Here is a 16,843-nt window from a genome sequence, read left to right as displayed (position 1 = left end):
CAACTTTTTCACTCTCCTCTTTCACTTTCATCAAGAGGCTTTTTAGTTCCTCTTCACTTTCTGCCATAAGGGTGATGTCATCTGCATATCTGAGGTTGTTGATATTTCTCCCAGCAATCTTGATTCCAGCTTGTGCTTCTTCCAGCCCAGCGTTTCTCACGATGTACTCTGCATACAAGTTAAATAAGCAGGGTGACAATATACAGCCTTGACGGACTCCTTTTCCTATTTGGAACCAGTCTGTTGTTCCATGTCCAGTTCTAAATGTTGCTTCCTGACCTGCATACAGATTTCTCAAGAGGCAGGTCAGGTGGTCTGGTATTCCCATCTCTTACAGTTTGTTGTGATCCACACAGTGAAAAGCTTTGGCATAGTCAATAAAGCAGAAACAGATGTTTTTCTGGAACTCTCTTGCTTTTTCGATGATCCAGCAGATGTCGGCAATTTGATCTCTGGTTCCTCTGCCTTTTCTAAATCCAGCTTGGACATCTGGAAGTTCACAGTTCACATATTGCTGAAGCGGGGCTTGGAGAATTTTGAGCATTACTTTACTAGTGTGTGAGATGAGTGCAATTGTGTGGTGGTTTGAGCATTCTTTGGCATTGCTTTTCTTCAGGACTGGAATGAAAACTGACATTTTCCAGTCCTGTGGCCACTGCTGAATTTTCCAAATTTGCTGGCATAATGAGTACAGCACTTTCACAGCATCATCTTTCAGGATTTGAAATAGCTCAACTGGAATTCCATCACCTCCACTAGCTTTGTTCGTAGTGATGCTTCCTAAGGCCCACTTTACTTTACATTCCAGGATGTCTGGATCTAGGTGAGTGATCACATCATTGTGATTATCTGGGTCGGGAAGATCTTTTTTGTTTAGTTCTTCTGTGTATTCTTGATACCTCTTCTTAATATCTTCTGGCTTCTGTTAGGTCCAAACCATTTCTGTCCTTTACTGAGCCCATCTTTTCATGAAATGTTCCCTTGGCATCTCAAAATGAATTCAATTACTACTCTTAGTTCTTTTCTTTTTTAAAATAGTTTATGACTAAGGTTGGAATTTTGGAGACAGAAGCTTCTTCATCTCTCCGAGGTCACCGATATTTTGAATAGAGAATCTCATGAGTCACCTTTCTAAAGAAGCATTCCACGACAACCCCACTGAGTACAGGGGGGCTAGATTTCAATGTTCCCAGGGATCCAAGAGTAAATTCTTTAAGCTTAGATTCTATACAAGTATCCAAGCAAGCGTTATAGAACTAGAGTCTTAAATTGATCTAGGTTTCAACAAGGATTATAAGGTTGGGGTCTTTTGGTTAAAAAAATGTCGTTGAAAAAGTTACCCATTGCATTGTCCTTACTATCCATATCTACACCTGCCACATCTCTAAATCTGCAGTTTGTGTAGTTTAGGAAAAATGAATATTGACTATGTAATGTACCTATTAGAATGATCAATTTTTTAAAAAAAGGCAATCAGAGCTTTCAAGGATTTAGAGAAGGTGGAATTCTCTTTCATTGTTGGTACAAATATAGAATGGTACTGCCCTTTTAGAAAACAGCTTGGCAGTTTCATATAAAGCTAAAATACATAGTGTATAACTGAAAAATCCCACTGATACATAGCAACTAAAGATAAATGAAAACTTGAGTTCACACTAAAACCTTGATGCAATTATTTACAGCAGCTTTGATACTTGCCAAAAACTGGAAACAAGCCAAATATCCTTCAACTGCACTGCTAAACAGTGTATGGTCCATCTATACACTGGGAGGCTACTTAACAATGAAGAGGAAAGAAACACTGGTGTATTTAACACAGTGAATCTTAAATGAATTATGCTAAATGAGAGATCTTAGACTCAAAAGACTTTATATTTTATATCTATTGTATAACAGTATGGAAAATGAAAAACTATACAGACCAGAAAGAAATAAAGGATGCCGAAGGCTGGGGTTAAGGGAGGAGGCTGACCACAGAGACACAGGGGGAGCTCTGGGAAGTGATGTAACTGTCCTGTTTCTTCACTTCTTGGCAGCTCCACTACTGTGTACTTTTCAGACTGCGTAAAATTGTACCCTATTAAGAGTGTATATATAAATTACTTTTAACAAATCCAACTTTCAAAAAGACAATTACTATGGAGGAAAACATCTATTCTTCCACTTAAAAAGAACTGTATTGAAGGATTTACTGTGTGTACCAAAATGGGTAAGACATTCATTTGAGTTTCTCTCTTTAACCACTTAACTTGAATCTCCTTTGCACGTTAACCAGCCTAAAGCCAGCCAATGGCTTTCCACTGCAGTGAGAACAAAATCTGAATTCCTGGTATCGACTACTGCTGGCACAGTAAGGCTACTGTCCATCTATCTCCCTTCCTTGAGCCAACTAGGATCCAAACAACCACAATGACCTTCCGTCATGGGAGCCTATTAGTCTCATCTTGGGCCTCTGATCTTACCATTCTCTCCACCTGAAATGCTTATTTCCCCAATTCTCCCCATAACGACCTCTTTTTCATTATTGGTTTTACTCAACTTTCCCTTCTTCTGAGAGGTCTATAGCTAAAGTAGCAACCACCATCTCTGACCCAATTGTTCTCTATTCCTTTCCTTGATTTTATTTTTTTTTCCCCATTGGCATTATCACTGTTTGAACTAGCCTTTAAAAAATGTCTTCATATATATGCTATAGGCTGAATGTGTGTGTCCCTTTAAAATCCATATGTTGAAGTCCTAACTCCCAGAGTGGCTGTATGTGGAGATGGGGCCTCTAAAGAAGAAAGTAACATTAAGTGAGCTCATGAGGGTGGGGCCCTAATCTTACAGGGTTAGTGTCCTTATAAGAAGAGACACTCCAGAGACTTCCCTTTCTCTCCATATGCACACACAGGGGAAAGGCCATGTGAGGACATAGTGAGAAAACAGCCTTGTAAAGCCAGGAAAACAGTCCTCACCCCAGACTTAATCACCCAGATCTTGATCATGAACTTCTAGCCTCCAGAACTGAGAGGAAATATATTTCAGTTGTTTAAACCCACATGATCAATGGCTTTTTTTTTAACAGCAGTTGAGCTGACTAATGGAATGCATTTATTGGTTGTTTCTCCCTCTAGAATGTTGGCTTCAAGACAGTTGAGGACACCTGCACTTTGTTGCCTAGGACAGAGCCTGGGGCATAATAAATACAGGTGTACCTCATTTTATTGTGCTTTGTTTTGGTGTACTTCAAAGATACTCTGAGTTTTACAAAGTGAAGGTTTGTGGTAACTGTGCATTGTGAGACAATGATTAGTGTTTTGAGCAATAAGATATTTTTAATTGAAGTATATACATTGTTTTTGTAGACATAATGTTTTGTAAACTAACAGTCTACAGCCTAGTCTAAACATAACTTTTATATGCACTTTTAAAATTGTGTGACTCATTTTATCGAGATATTTGCTTTGTTGCAGTGGTCTGGACCTGAACTCACAATATCTCCAAGGTATAGCTATGCTTCATACCTGAAGGCTGACTGAATGAATAAATGAGTGCAAAACAGCTTAGGGAGATAAGCAGTGATCACAGCAGAGGATGGCCAATGTCAAATGTGTGGAGACACAGAAGACGCCATCTGTTCAGATAGGAAGCTGGGAAGTGAGAACTGAGAAAGCTGGCTTACATCACAAATCACCTATCTGTACATCTCAATGAAAGCTTAAACTAATGCCCATTTTCTAGGCATGTAGAGGAACTGATAATCAGAGAAAACAGAACTTTTCTACAAAAAATCATGGCTTACATCTAGGGGAAAAAAACACACACACACACAAAAACACCCCTTTAGGTTTTATCTTAGATCTGACTTATGAAGCAGTGAACAGAAAGATTTATGTGGGGCTCATAATGACCTAAAAGGCGCTCATGACCACTCCACTAACAGCCCTTTTCTCCATGTAGATTTAACTTCTCTTAGAAACCTAGTCTCAGCCTTGCATACCAACAGCATAAATCATGCTTCACATTTTAGAATGGCTGGTTTATTTTGCAAAATGTACCAAGTAGCATATTAAAAATGAAAGCAATAAGGACTGGATGGACAGACAGCATTTACAGGGAACTTTACAGGGAAAAAAGAGAGCAGAAACAGAAAAACAGCCAAGTAAACGGATACTAACAAAGAGAACCCTTAGGGGAAATTTTCATGCGTTTTTGTTCTATTTCCTCTAATCCTATCCATCCAACAAGAATGATATTTCATACTCCCCAGCAAGTTCCAATACTCTCTGCCACTCAAATCAGAGTTATTTAGAACAGAAAATGGACTGGAAAGATCAGACTCGGCACACTATCTTGATCCCCTAATTCCGGTATTCTGAAATAAGCTCTCCCCAAGTCCAAACATAAACCAGATGAATTTATAGGAAAGCTTTGCTTAAACCATGACAAGAGGCTGTTATTGCATCTGAGGCTTAGAGTCGCCATGTCTAAAGAAAATGCACCGAGCCGGCCTCCAAAGAGAGAGCTGCAGAATGAGTTCCCAGTCCCCTCACTTGTTTCTCAATCCCTGCCATGTATTCTTCATGGTTTAAAAACACTCTCACACAGCCACCACATTTTAAAAGGAGAAGTAAGAAAGAACATCCAAATAAAAACCTCAAGCAGAGGTGTCCTATTTTGGGGAACAGGAAAGGTGAAATTGACAGCACTTTAATCTTTGGCTATAATAAGAAAGCTAAGGTCATTTGAAACATGTGACTATATTTTTATATCTGGTTAGAAACCTGTATACAGGTCAGGAAGCAACAGTTAGAACTGGACATGGAACAACAGACTGGGAGTACGTCAAGGCTGTATATTGTCACCCTGCTTATTTAACTTGTATGCAGAGTACATCATGAGAAATGCTGGGCTGGAAGAAGCACAAGCTAGAACCAAGATTGCTGGGAGAAATATCAATAACCTCAGATATGCAGACGACACCATCCTCATGGCAGAAAGTGAAGAGGAACTAAAAAGCCTCTTGAAAAATAATAATAATAATAAAAAAAAAAATTAAAAAAAAAAAAAAAAAAGAAAGTGAAGGAGGATAGTGAAAAAGTTGGCTTAAAGCTGAACATTCAGAAAACTAAGATCATGGCATCTGGTCTCATCACTTCATGGGAAATAGATGGGTAAACAGTGGAAACAGTGTCAGACTTTATTTTGGGGGGCTCCAAAATCACTGCAGATGGTGATTGCAGCTATGAAATTAAAAGACACTTACTCCTTGGAAGGAAAGTTATGACCAACCTGGATAGCATATTTAAAAGCAGAGACATTACTTTACCAACAAAGGTCCGTCTAGTCAAGGCTATGGTTTTACCAGTGATCATGTATGGATGTGAGAGTTGGACTGTGAAGGAAGCTGAGTGCCGAAAAATTGATGATTTTGAACTGTGGTGTTGGAGAAGACTCTTGAGAGTCCCTTGGACTGCAAGGAGATCCAACCAGTCCATCCTGAAGGAGATCAGTCCTGGGTGTTCATTGGAAGGACTGATGCTGAAGCTGAAACTCCAATACTTTGGCCACCTGATGCGAAAAGTTGACTCATTGGAAAAGACCCTGATTCTGGGAGGGATTGGGGGCAGGAGGAGAAGGGGACGACAGAGGATGAGATGGCTGGATGGCATCACCGACTCGATGGACATGGGTTTGGGTAGACTCCGGGAGTTGGTGATGGACAGGGAGGCCTGGAGTGCTGTGGGTGCTGGAGTGCATGGGGTCTCAAAGAGTTGGACATGACTGAGCAACTGAACTGAACTGAACTGAAGTGAATATATGCATTATGGGCTTCCCATGTGGCTCAGTCATAAATTATCTGCCTGCCGACGCAGGAGATAGAGGAGATGTAGGTTCGATCCCTAGGCTGGGAATATCCCCTGGAGGAAAAAATGGCAACCCACTACAATATTCTTCCCTGGAAAAATCCCATGGAGAGAGGAGTCTGGAGGGCGACAGTCCATGGGGTCCCAAAGAGTCAGACATGGCTGAGCACACACATGATGCATAAATGCATCATGCCTTGCAAATGCTATTACAGAAAACTAGGAATGAATTTTTAACTAACCATTTTTTTCTAGAAAGTGTTTACTAAGATATTTATTTGACAAAATGCACACAGTAAATTCACAGGTGTGATGAGTGTTTCTTTTCTACACTGTCCTAAACATAAACAGGTGTTTTCCTCCCAGGACCTAGAGATATCTTGGGTTGTCCCAACTGGTCAGGGGGCTGCTACTGGCATCAAGTTCGTAGAGGTCTGGGATGTTTCCTTCTCCAGGGGATCTTACCGACTCAGGGATCGAACCTGGGTCTCCTGCATTTTAGGCAGACGCTTTACCATCTGAGCTACCAGGGAAGCCCAAACACAGGACAGTTCCCACCAAAAAAATGATATGATGCAAAATGACACTCATGTCAAGATTGAGAAACTTTCCTTGGGAATGTTGACTAGTTACTCTGGAGAGGTTTCACGTGAAAAAATTCCAAATGTCAAAGGGACTGTGAGGTTTAATTAAGCATGATCTATCTGTAGAACTCTGAGCTGGCCTCTGAAAAAAGTCATATTTTTAAGAAACACAAAGGATTATTTGGATTTCTGGCTTTTAAAGCAAGTGGGCTCCAGAAGTCCAGAGAATGGAAGTCTAGGTCAGTAACAGGACATTATTTTACCTGCAGAAGAGCCATCTCCAGGGAATTTGGCAGTCAGTAGTAATATGGTGAAATCTTATTTCACTGACAATAAAAATAACACGGATGTATCAATAATCCCAGGGTAGGATTTTTTTTCTAACTCTAAAAAATCACACACAATCCTGTATGCACGCTGAGATAAACAGTGCTGCCTTGACATTCATGTCCACGGGCAATTTTGTTGGAGTCAGAACCATGAATCCTCGGGGCAACCCTATAGCACACGATTAATAAGTTATGGTCATCTTTATTGTAATACCACGTATCTTTCACATCGCATTCCTTTCCTAGTGTAATAAGATCTGGTTTCTGTATCACTTAATATCAAATGCCATATAAAACAGCTGGCAAACCAAAGCCGTAGAAAACATTTTTCCCCCACATCTCTCCCAAGAATACATTTTATTCAAATCAAACAATCCAAAAGGCATTTACACAGCAGACCTTAGTGAAAAGGGCACAGGAAAAGATGAGATTTTTGACTGGGGAAGGAATTATTTCCCACCTCTTATGCTCATATTTGAAAGTGATGGGATTTCATATTGGACTGTTAAAAAAGCAATAGGCCAGTAGTGATAACACATTATAGAGTTATGCCAGATAGCTCTGAAAGAAGAAGGAGCATTTTTATCCTCCTAAGTTGACCTACAGTAAAAAAGTACCAAGTGGTTTCCTTTTCCATTGCAACCCAGAAACTTCTTCACTGTAACCTTCAAAGCCTTAGATACAAGTGACATTGAACTGATTTTTTTAAAGTGATCATTTGGGTAGATTCAAGCAGATGACACAACTGACATTTTCTGCCACCTACACTCAAACTGCTCAGAGACACCATGGTCCACATTTACATTTACAAGTGTTTGTTCTTCATCAGAGAAAAATCAAGCTAAATTTGGGAGTACTTATTTCAGTTTTATGTTGCTGTATTTACATTGAGGTTACGGAATTTAGAACACTTAACAGTTTACACAACTGAACTACCAGATACCCCAGACACATGTCTGAATTTGATACTCAGAAACCCACATGACTGAGTGCAGTTATAGGATGCTCCAGGATTACAAAATATGTTCTTTTATTAAAAAAAATTGAAGTCTACTTGATTTACAATGTTGCATTGAGTTCTAATGTATAGCATAGTGACTCAGTTATACACACACACACACACACACATTGTTTTCAAGACTCTTTTCCATTATGGCTTATCACAGGATATAGCTCCCCGTGCTATATGGTAGAACTTGTTGTTTTTCCCTTCTATATATAATACTTTGCATCTGCCAACCCCAAGCCCCCAGTCTGTCCCTCCCCCAATTCCCCTCCCCCTTGGCAACCACATAGCATTTCCATATGATCCAGCAATCCCACTCCTGGACATATATCTGGAAAAAACTAGCACTCAAAAAGAGAAAACATGTTCTTTAGATGTGACACACCGCCAAGAGGACAAGTTCATGTCACTGCTCCATCGAGAGGCCTTCCAGATCTCTTCCTAGAATGTAACGGCTTTTACTCTGTGGTCCTAGGACATTTATTTTAACTTATTTTGTGAAAAGAATAGAAAAATATAAACAGTGAAAAATAAGTCGCCCGATCACCCTGCTTCTCAGTACTCTGCTGGCCCTCCCCAGAGAACTACCGCCACCATGTCTTATGTCTTTCTTCAGAAGTATTTACACACCTGAAAGGTAAGACATACATAAAACTCAAGGCACTCTGCTTCTTTCACAACACTACTGATATTATATCTAGAATTTGTGTGCATGCCCATTGTTCCTGGCAGGATGGGGACTTTTTTTCAAATCTGTCTCACCAACATGATTTTAAACAGTACAACAGATACCTAGGATAGATATAGATAGATAAACGGTGCAATAGATACAAAAGAAAAGAAGTTTGTTCAACTGAGTCATCCTTAAGCCATCTTTAACAACATTAACTGGCTTGGAGTTGGTTGCAACTGTATCTTTGGATATGTTTTTTCTACATCAAATGGGATCAGTTTCTTCTCTACAGCAATAAATATTTAGGCCTAAGTTAGCTTACTACTCTCGTTCTAAGTTAGGTTTGCCTACTGGATCGAAAGGGCTTCCACGGTGGCACTAGTGGTAAAGAAATTGCCTGCCAAAGCAGGAGATATAAGAGATGCAGGTTCGATCCCACGGGTCAGGGAGATCTTCTAGAGGAGGGCATGGTAACCCACTTCTGCATTCCGGCCTAGAGAATCCCACAGAGAGAGGAACCTGGTGGGCTACAAACAGTCCATGGGGTCACAAACAGTTGGACATGACTGAAGTGACTTAGCACGCACGCAGGGACTGGACTGAATACATGGGTATAATTATGGAATAAGTACTTTACTCTGGACATTCATATTCGATTCCTTCATATGCTGAATTTTCTAAATCAGTTTCCACATCTTTAAGAGGTACATGCTGACAATAAGTCAAGAAAAAGGATATTGAGGAACCATATGTAGTTATTTTGACATCTTAACATCCATAGAAATGATTATTTATCTGTTGCCATATAAGGCAATTAAAACCCAAAAGACCAAAACATTTAAAAAACTCATGTATATGAAGAAATACCAAGTGAATAAGGTTAGTTAGCTACAATTTTGCTGTTCCTTCCATTTCATGATATAAAATTTCTACCTTGTTGGTAATCTAATGCTTCAAAAATTTCACTGTTAACCCAGGACATGAAGAAGTCATGTGCAATTTGGCTCCTTTGGATGAAACTGGAGGTTGCATTTAAAGATAATCAGATTAGGGTGTTACATGGCAACAGAGTGGCTTGATACCAGGAAAGGGAATGGGTTACCTAATGCCACTTTGCTGGAGTCAAGCAGATGTCATCAGTAACATTTTATAGAAAATGTTACTGATTGGGCATTCACAGTACTAAGTTAAACAGCCTGTAAAGAAAAATAAGACATGGGACCTGCCTTCAGATTCAATAGTCCATCACAGAAATAAATATGATGTCAATAGCTATGTGATAAAAAGACTGTCACTGTATCATGTGTTAACTCGTTTCAACTGTGTCCAACTCTTTGCGACCCTGTGGACTGTAGCCCACCAGGCTCTTCTGTCCATGGGATCCTCCTGGCAAGAATATTGGAGTGGATTGCCATGCCCTCCTCCAGGAGATCTTTTCAACCTAGGGTTCTAACCCATGTCTCATTATTTCTCCTGCATTGGCAGGCAGGTTCTAGTGCCTGCTTACCACTAGTGCCACTTGGGAAGCCCTTACTGTATCATAGTCACATGAAATGCAGTGTAACAATCGTGTCAATATTGACAATGATCACATTGTGCCACAGGGGGTCCTTTAATCCTTTAAAATGTCTTATGAAAAGTTATTCTTACTGTTATCTCCACTTCACAGAGGGGGAAACTAAAGCACAGACAACTTGCCTACATGTGGAAAATGACAGAATTTGAATGCACGTCTGGGCAGGCTGGTTCTGGAGTCTGTACTTCTAACCACTGCTTACACTGTTTCTCTTATGACTGATTGTGTAATTAGCTCTGCCTGGTATGATTTAATGGTGTTCTCTAAATGAGAGAAATAAAAGAAAGAAGGAAAGGGTGAAATATCACCATTCTCTGCAGGCAGAGAGAACTTCATGAGCAACAAGACACATGGGTTAACATAACATGAGATGCTCTGAGAATCAAAAAAGGTTCAATTCAGTTGCAGGAACCAAATCATGAAATTCTTCTGGTGCCACTCTGGAAAGTTTGAGTTTTGTTCTGCATTTAATAAAGTCCACTTAATACTTTAATCCAGGCAGGTAGATGATTACTTATTACTTCTCGCTTTAAAAAAATATTCAGAAAGCCATGTGAAAATGGTTTGGTGCTCAGTTATATCAGAGACAGATAAAAGCTTAGTACAGTTAGGGAATGGTGATTGAATGAACTCGACCAGTGGCAGTGAGACAGCTGGTTTGAAGATGTAGTTCAAAGAGAGATAGAAGAAGTCTTAATGACCAATTTTATCATTAGGAATGTTGTAGGAGAGAAGGCCCAGAGAACTGGAATTATGACATAAATGGCTTTAGAGTGAACTTTGTAAAAACGGTAGGGAGTAACTTGATGCTCTTCATTTCTTCAGTTTTATTATGAAGGACAGATGAAGACAAAGCCCTCAGTTGGGGTCAGGACATCCAGGAGTGCAATGAGACACACAGGTGATGGTTCCCTGCGTCTAGTTATAAATTTGAAGTATGAACTTGGGAGTCTTCAGTTCCCAAAAGAAGGAGGAGTGGATGAGAAACAGTGTGAGAAAGGGCTAAATCCTGAGAAAGATGAGTAAACGTGGGCAAAAGAAGAGGAATCCACAGACACCAGGTAAGCAATGCAAGGGGAGGCAAGGAGGATCAGCAAAGGATATGTATGTGTTTGCGTAAGTCGCTCAGTCACGTCTGACTCTTTGCAACCCTATGCCCGTACCTCTGTTCTTGTGAGTCTCCAGGCAAGCACACTGGAGTGGGTTGCCATGCCCTCCTCCAGGGGATCTTCCTGACCCAGGGATCGAACCCACGTCTCTTACATCTCCTGCATTGGCAAGTGGGCTCTTTACCACTAGCGCCACATGGGAAGCCCGGCAAAGGATAGAGTCATGAAATCTAAGAAAGAAGAAGCTTTCAAGAAGATAAAAATGGTAACAACAACAACATCAAAGTCAAATGAGGCAAGATTTCAAACAATAAAAGAACTACGAGAGTGTCGGTTACAACCAACAACTTTAGAGATCCCTGGAGACAGCAGCAGGGAAAATTCCAGTGAAGTCTGAGACCAAAATTTGCACTTTAATAGGCTTAGTTAGAGGCAACATGCTATGTCACCCCAGTCATATACGACTCTGTGACCTATGGACGGTAGCCTGCCAGGCTCCTCTGTCCATGGTATTCTCTTGTGATTCTCCAGGCAAGAACACTGGAGTGGGTTGCCATGCCCTCCTCTAGGGGATCTTCCTGACCCAGGGATCGAACCCGCATCTCCTGCGGCTCCTGCACTGCAGGTAGATTCTTCACCGCTGAGCCACTGGGGAAGCCCAATTAGAGACAACACAGGAAGACAATGTGTAAAGAATACTAAAACTGTTTACCAGCAAAGAAAAAGCTAAAATAGTGTGGTCACTACAAGTTATGGGCAGAAAAAGATTGTTTTGGTTTTTTGACTGCACCACACGGCATGTGGGATCTTTGTTCCCTGACCAGGGATTGAACCTGTACCCCCTGCATTGGAAGCATGGAGTCTTATCCACTGAACCACCAGGGAAGTTCAGAAAAGGGCTGTTTTGCTTCTACCCTCTTTGTAGGTGGGAGAGACTTGACTTTTACAGGCTGAAAGGAATATTCAGTGGACAAGGCAACCTTGAAGACAGGGACTGCTGGATGATACAAAGTTCTTTATCAGATGAGAGTGCATACAATCAAGAAGATGGTATTCTGAGCATCTTAACTGCAATTTGCTTCCTGAGGGAAATGTTCATTGTTGTTAAAGTCTACGTGGGCAGTGGGACGGGATGAACCACTTTTGCAAATGTTGAAATAGTTCAAAGAATACAATGTTCTACTGTTAATATAAAGTGCACAGAGACAGACATCACAGGGAGGATGACGGAAGGTGGACGTATATACCTGCGGTTGACCTCTGTACAGTGTAGATGGAGACCTGGGAGGGAGACACAGTCCCTGGGGACCAGGCAGTCCTCATGGCCCCTAACAGGGCACCACCAAAGTTCAGACCGCGGCTGCTCAGATTACAGGTTGAAACCCCAATTTTTTCTCTTCAGGTTGGTCATGAGTCACAATGAAAGTCTGGACAGTTAGGTCTTTGGGGAAAGATTCAGATTTTAAATTGTGCATTGGAAAGATGACTGACTAAAGCAAAGTACTCTCTCGTTCCAGCCCAGGCCTAGGACACTGGGGCATCTCTAATAATTGACCTAGAACCTTGGGCAAGAAGATCTTTATAATAAGCAGATGTGTGGATATATAGTACAGACAGGTAGATGGATTCATATACTTACACACACATATAGACATATGCAAACACAAATACTTGATGAATTTAGTTAATGAACATGTGTATTAATTCAATTATTTCTATTTTCCAGTGTGCATATGCATTTCTGATTGTAACTACAAGTATTTTTACATATATTAGACTCCAAGAACATGTACTATTAAATTACAAGCATAAATTACGTGGTACATAGTATGTGTTCAATAAATGTCATTCCCTTACAATATCCACTTGTCTTCTGTCACTCTCTGAGCATATAATGCCATAGTCTGTGTCTTTTGAATAAACTATGTTATCTTCTCAGCTATAGAGTATGACTCTAGAGGGCTTTATTCTCTGTATCTTTACTTCTTGTCTTTACTTTCTGACCACCATGTTTAGAGTGCCTTGTTGGAAATACGAGAAGGCTTACTGGAGAAATGGAGAGATATCATTACTTTTTGCCCCTAGAGAAGTTTTAATCAACATGAGACAAAGGAATAGATCTCTACCCTAGACTATCATTTACTGTGTTGACTCTTTCATGGAAGGTCGACCATGAGTTTCTCGAGCCCTTGTTTTACAAAGATGTATTGCTTTTTTAAAGCCTACAGTGCATAGTACTGTGCTTGGAAGACTTATTGGATGTTCACTGAGTGAATGAATAAATGGCCCATTAAGCTGATCAAGTATAAAATGGAGTTACATTCCTTCTATCCTCTAAGTTGGTCTTAAATGAGAACTTCATTCTGACTAATTCTTTAGAGACTGAAAGACAGAAAACTGAAAGCCCTGGAGAAATGTAAGATAAAAGACTGTGAAAATAAGAATAATAATTATTCTTCAGTTTGTTGGTTCATTGCAGGATGGCCAAGGTAAAGGAAAGGAATTGGAAAGTAAGAAGAAAGTTTCAACCAAAGAATATTCAGAATGACAGACTTTTAAAGATGCTGGATTATGTAGCTTAAGTTTGATTTTTTTCAGAGGAAAAGTTTAGGCTATATTAATTGTTTTAAGTAAGAGTCTGAAAACTTCCAAATGCTTATTAAAATGGAGTATGAAAGTACAGTCACCGTGTTACTAACTTGATTCCATGTGTTACCCTTCCTCTGCGAGCCAGAGGCAAGCATAGAAGCTTTATTAATGTTGAAATGAGCCTGGGCACAGGCCACGATTATTGAAACCTAGCAGGATCGATGCTCTAACCCTAGAGAAACACAGACACTTCTCCCAGACCAGTCTGTACTCCTCACTTCACACCGCTCTTTCTCAGGTGAAAGAGGGGGAGGAAGATGGAATATGGACAGAAGCTTTGTAAGCATGGGTGACGCCACTGAAATCAGAGTCACTCACAGGAGGAAAAGAAATGCACTGATGAGAAAGGTCTGATTTACATTTTTGTTTAGAACAAAAAGAAAGATTTGAACATTTTTCTCCAGTACTGATTTCAGAGTTCAGAGATACCTTAGCAATTAAAACATAGAAAAAGTGATCTACTTACCCATTCTGTATGGCAGCTGTGGGGTCATAGGTCAGGGCCATGCCAGCCTGTATAATGGGGGAAGAAGGGAGAAAATGGGCCTTAATGTTTTTATGGTAATGTCGAAAGCATTCAGTACACACACAGACTTTTTATCTTTACATTCTACGATTTAAGCTTACTTATTCCTATATATTTCTCCCCCCTTACTGCCAAAACTAGCATTTTTACTACCTGAACACCAGAAACCACCAATGAGTTAGGGAATTTATATTATATATCCAGACAAACCAAAGAACAATGCATTTTGGATGGTCTTCATTTCTGCTTCATATACCATGCACTGTCTAATCTGGTAGCCTTTTAATTTCTCATTCTTTTCAAGAACACCCATTGTATATCTCTCAGCATGGAAAAAAAAAAAAAAAAGGTAATAATGAATCCTGGGGTAAGAGTTAAAATAAATGCTACTTAAAATGCATTTGACCTTTTAGAAGAAAGTGTTAAGAAATATTTATTTTAAAATAGACTGCACGCCTCAGGGTACGCAGGCAATGAATCACAGGGTGCTGTCCAGCACCTTGCTGGAATGTGTAGAAAGGGAAGGTCATTTGCATGTGATGGAAACTCTTGGCCTTGTGGCTAACAAGGAGGTAGTTTTGTTTTGTTTCCAAGGTAACACCGCCACTGAAAAATGACATTTCTGTAACTGACAGTCATTACAGAAAGGAATATAAATTTGATGATAGCTGACTGACATCTACATTTCCCCTTCATGCACACCATCACATCTCATCAAGACAAGTGAAGTAAAAGTTGCTCAGTCATGTCTGACTCTTTGCGACCCCAAGGACTATACAGTCCATGGAATTCTCCAGGCCAGAATCCTGGAGTGGGTAGCCTTTTCCTTCTCCACAAGGACTCTATGAATAGGCAGAAGAAATATTTTCTCCATTTGATGGATGCAGACATGGAAGCCTGGAGGGGTCAAGTGACTTGTTCAAGGTCACAGGTTTGGAGGCAGAATCAGATTGCAACCCAAATCTTCTGCTGGGCGTGCCTGTCCATAGCCCCACTGTGACACAGACTGGGATTCTGCATGAGCCCCATGGATCATCTCTCTGTGGCCATGTGGATGCACCACTCTTTGTCTTCTGGGACTGTCAGCCTAGTTATTGCTTGTGGGCAGAGACAGATAGGATGAAACGGAAGGCTGACTAGGCTATCTAGGCTGGACATTTTTTTTCCCCTTTTTTGAAACTTAAAAGTAAGTTAATCCAACATCGAGCACCTGGCTTGATGAAAGTGAAAAGTGAAAGTCGCTCAGTCGTGTCTGACTCTTTGCGACCCTATGGACTATACAGTCCTACAGACTGTAGACTATACCTACAGAATTCTCTAGGACACATTACTGGAGTGGGTAGCTGTTCACTTCTCTAGAGGATCTTCCCAACCCAGGAATTAAACCAGGGTCTCCTGCATTGCAGGCGGATTCTTCAGCTGAGCTAACACGGGAAGCTGGCTTGATAATGCACTACTGTTATATAAGATGTAACCATTGGGTGAGATGAGTGTTGGGTAAACAGGACCTCCTGTTCATTTCTTTCACAATTTCCTGTGAATATGTAATTATTTCAAAGTAATAAGTAAGAAAAAAATAAACTAGCTTTGAAGACTTTTGTAAAGGGCTAGGAAAACCATTAAAACTTAAAAGAAAAAAGAGCTTTTGTGTTTGAGTTTCTTTTCCAGTGTGGTTGAAGGTGGTTTTCCTAATTCAGCTCATTGAATTCCTAAGATTTAACACATACCCAAAATGAAAATTCTCAGACTTTCTAAGATGGAGCCTGAAGTCCAGGATGGCCTGCTACATTGAGCTTAGATGCATTGTCTTCCCTGGATAATACTTTAAAACTTATTGTTAAGATTGGTATGTGGAACAAAAATGTAGGACCATCTATAAATGGAATTGGCATAGAGGAAGCATACATAATTGAAATGAAGTTTGCAAACAAAGCTGAGACAGAGATGTACTGGGAACACAGGGTTACTGATAACTCTGGTTAAAGAAATACAATCTGAGGCCCAGGAAATGGGACGAGAATAAAAGAGTAGATATGAAGACAGATTTCTCCCACCTTAGGGGAAGCAAAGATACTGATGTCAAAGCATATAGATTCTAAATCTAAATTCTCCCCTGGATGGGCTTCCACCATGTGACGGGTGGGAGGCTGGCCCGAGGCTGAAGATCCCCCAGAAGCGACCTGTCCAGGCTAGACTCCATGGTTCTGGGTCCTCAAGATGATCCGTCTGAGATGAGATTTCCTGCTTAGAAACCCTAAGCGTCTCTCCTGTACCTTACCCAAGATGTCAGACAAAAGACAGAATGAAAAAAAAAAAAAAAAAAACAACAGGCTGTGTACGCAGCAAAGATAGTGTTAGTTAATAGGAGATTTAGATGATCATTGTATTTTCAGACCAAATTGTTTAAATCCCAGGAAACTTGTAGGTAGCCAAGTTACTCCTTTTCCTTGAACTGCAGTGCTCAAAGACCAATGCTCCCCAGCCTTTCTTGACTTGTAAATTGTCATCAATATTCTCTTTTTATGCCATGTATATTTGTTTT

At 40.3% G+C, this 16,843-nt stretch overlaps 1 protein-coding gene across 6 annotated transcripts in view; it reads right to left on the bottom strand.

The window, feature by feature from the left end:
• Nucleotides 1-16,843, bottom strand: part of RBMS3 (RNA binding motif single stranded interacting protein 3) — a 780,234-nt gene that overhangs the window by 124,776 nt on the left and 638,615 nt on the right. For all 6 annotated transcript variants that reach the window (XM_061127661.1, XM_061127659.1, XM_061127657.1 and 3 more), the window contains exon 8: nt 14,242-14,288. In XM_061127661.1, the coding sequence (XP_060983644.1) occupies nt 14,242-14,288 (47 nt within the window). The remainder of the gene's footprint in view (nt 1-14,241; nt 14,289-16,843) is intronic.

This window comes from Dama dama, chromosome 24, assembly GCF_033118175.1.
Source record: "Dama dama isolate Ldn47 chromosome 24, ASM3311817v1, whole genome shotgun sequence".
Lineage (NCBI taxonomy): Eukaryota > Metazoa > Chordata > Mammalia > Artiodactyla > Cervidae > Dama > Dama dama.
Note: the sequence above shows the minus strand (reverse complement) of the source record. Positions and strands in the feature narration are given on the sequence as shown.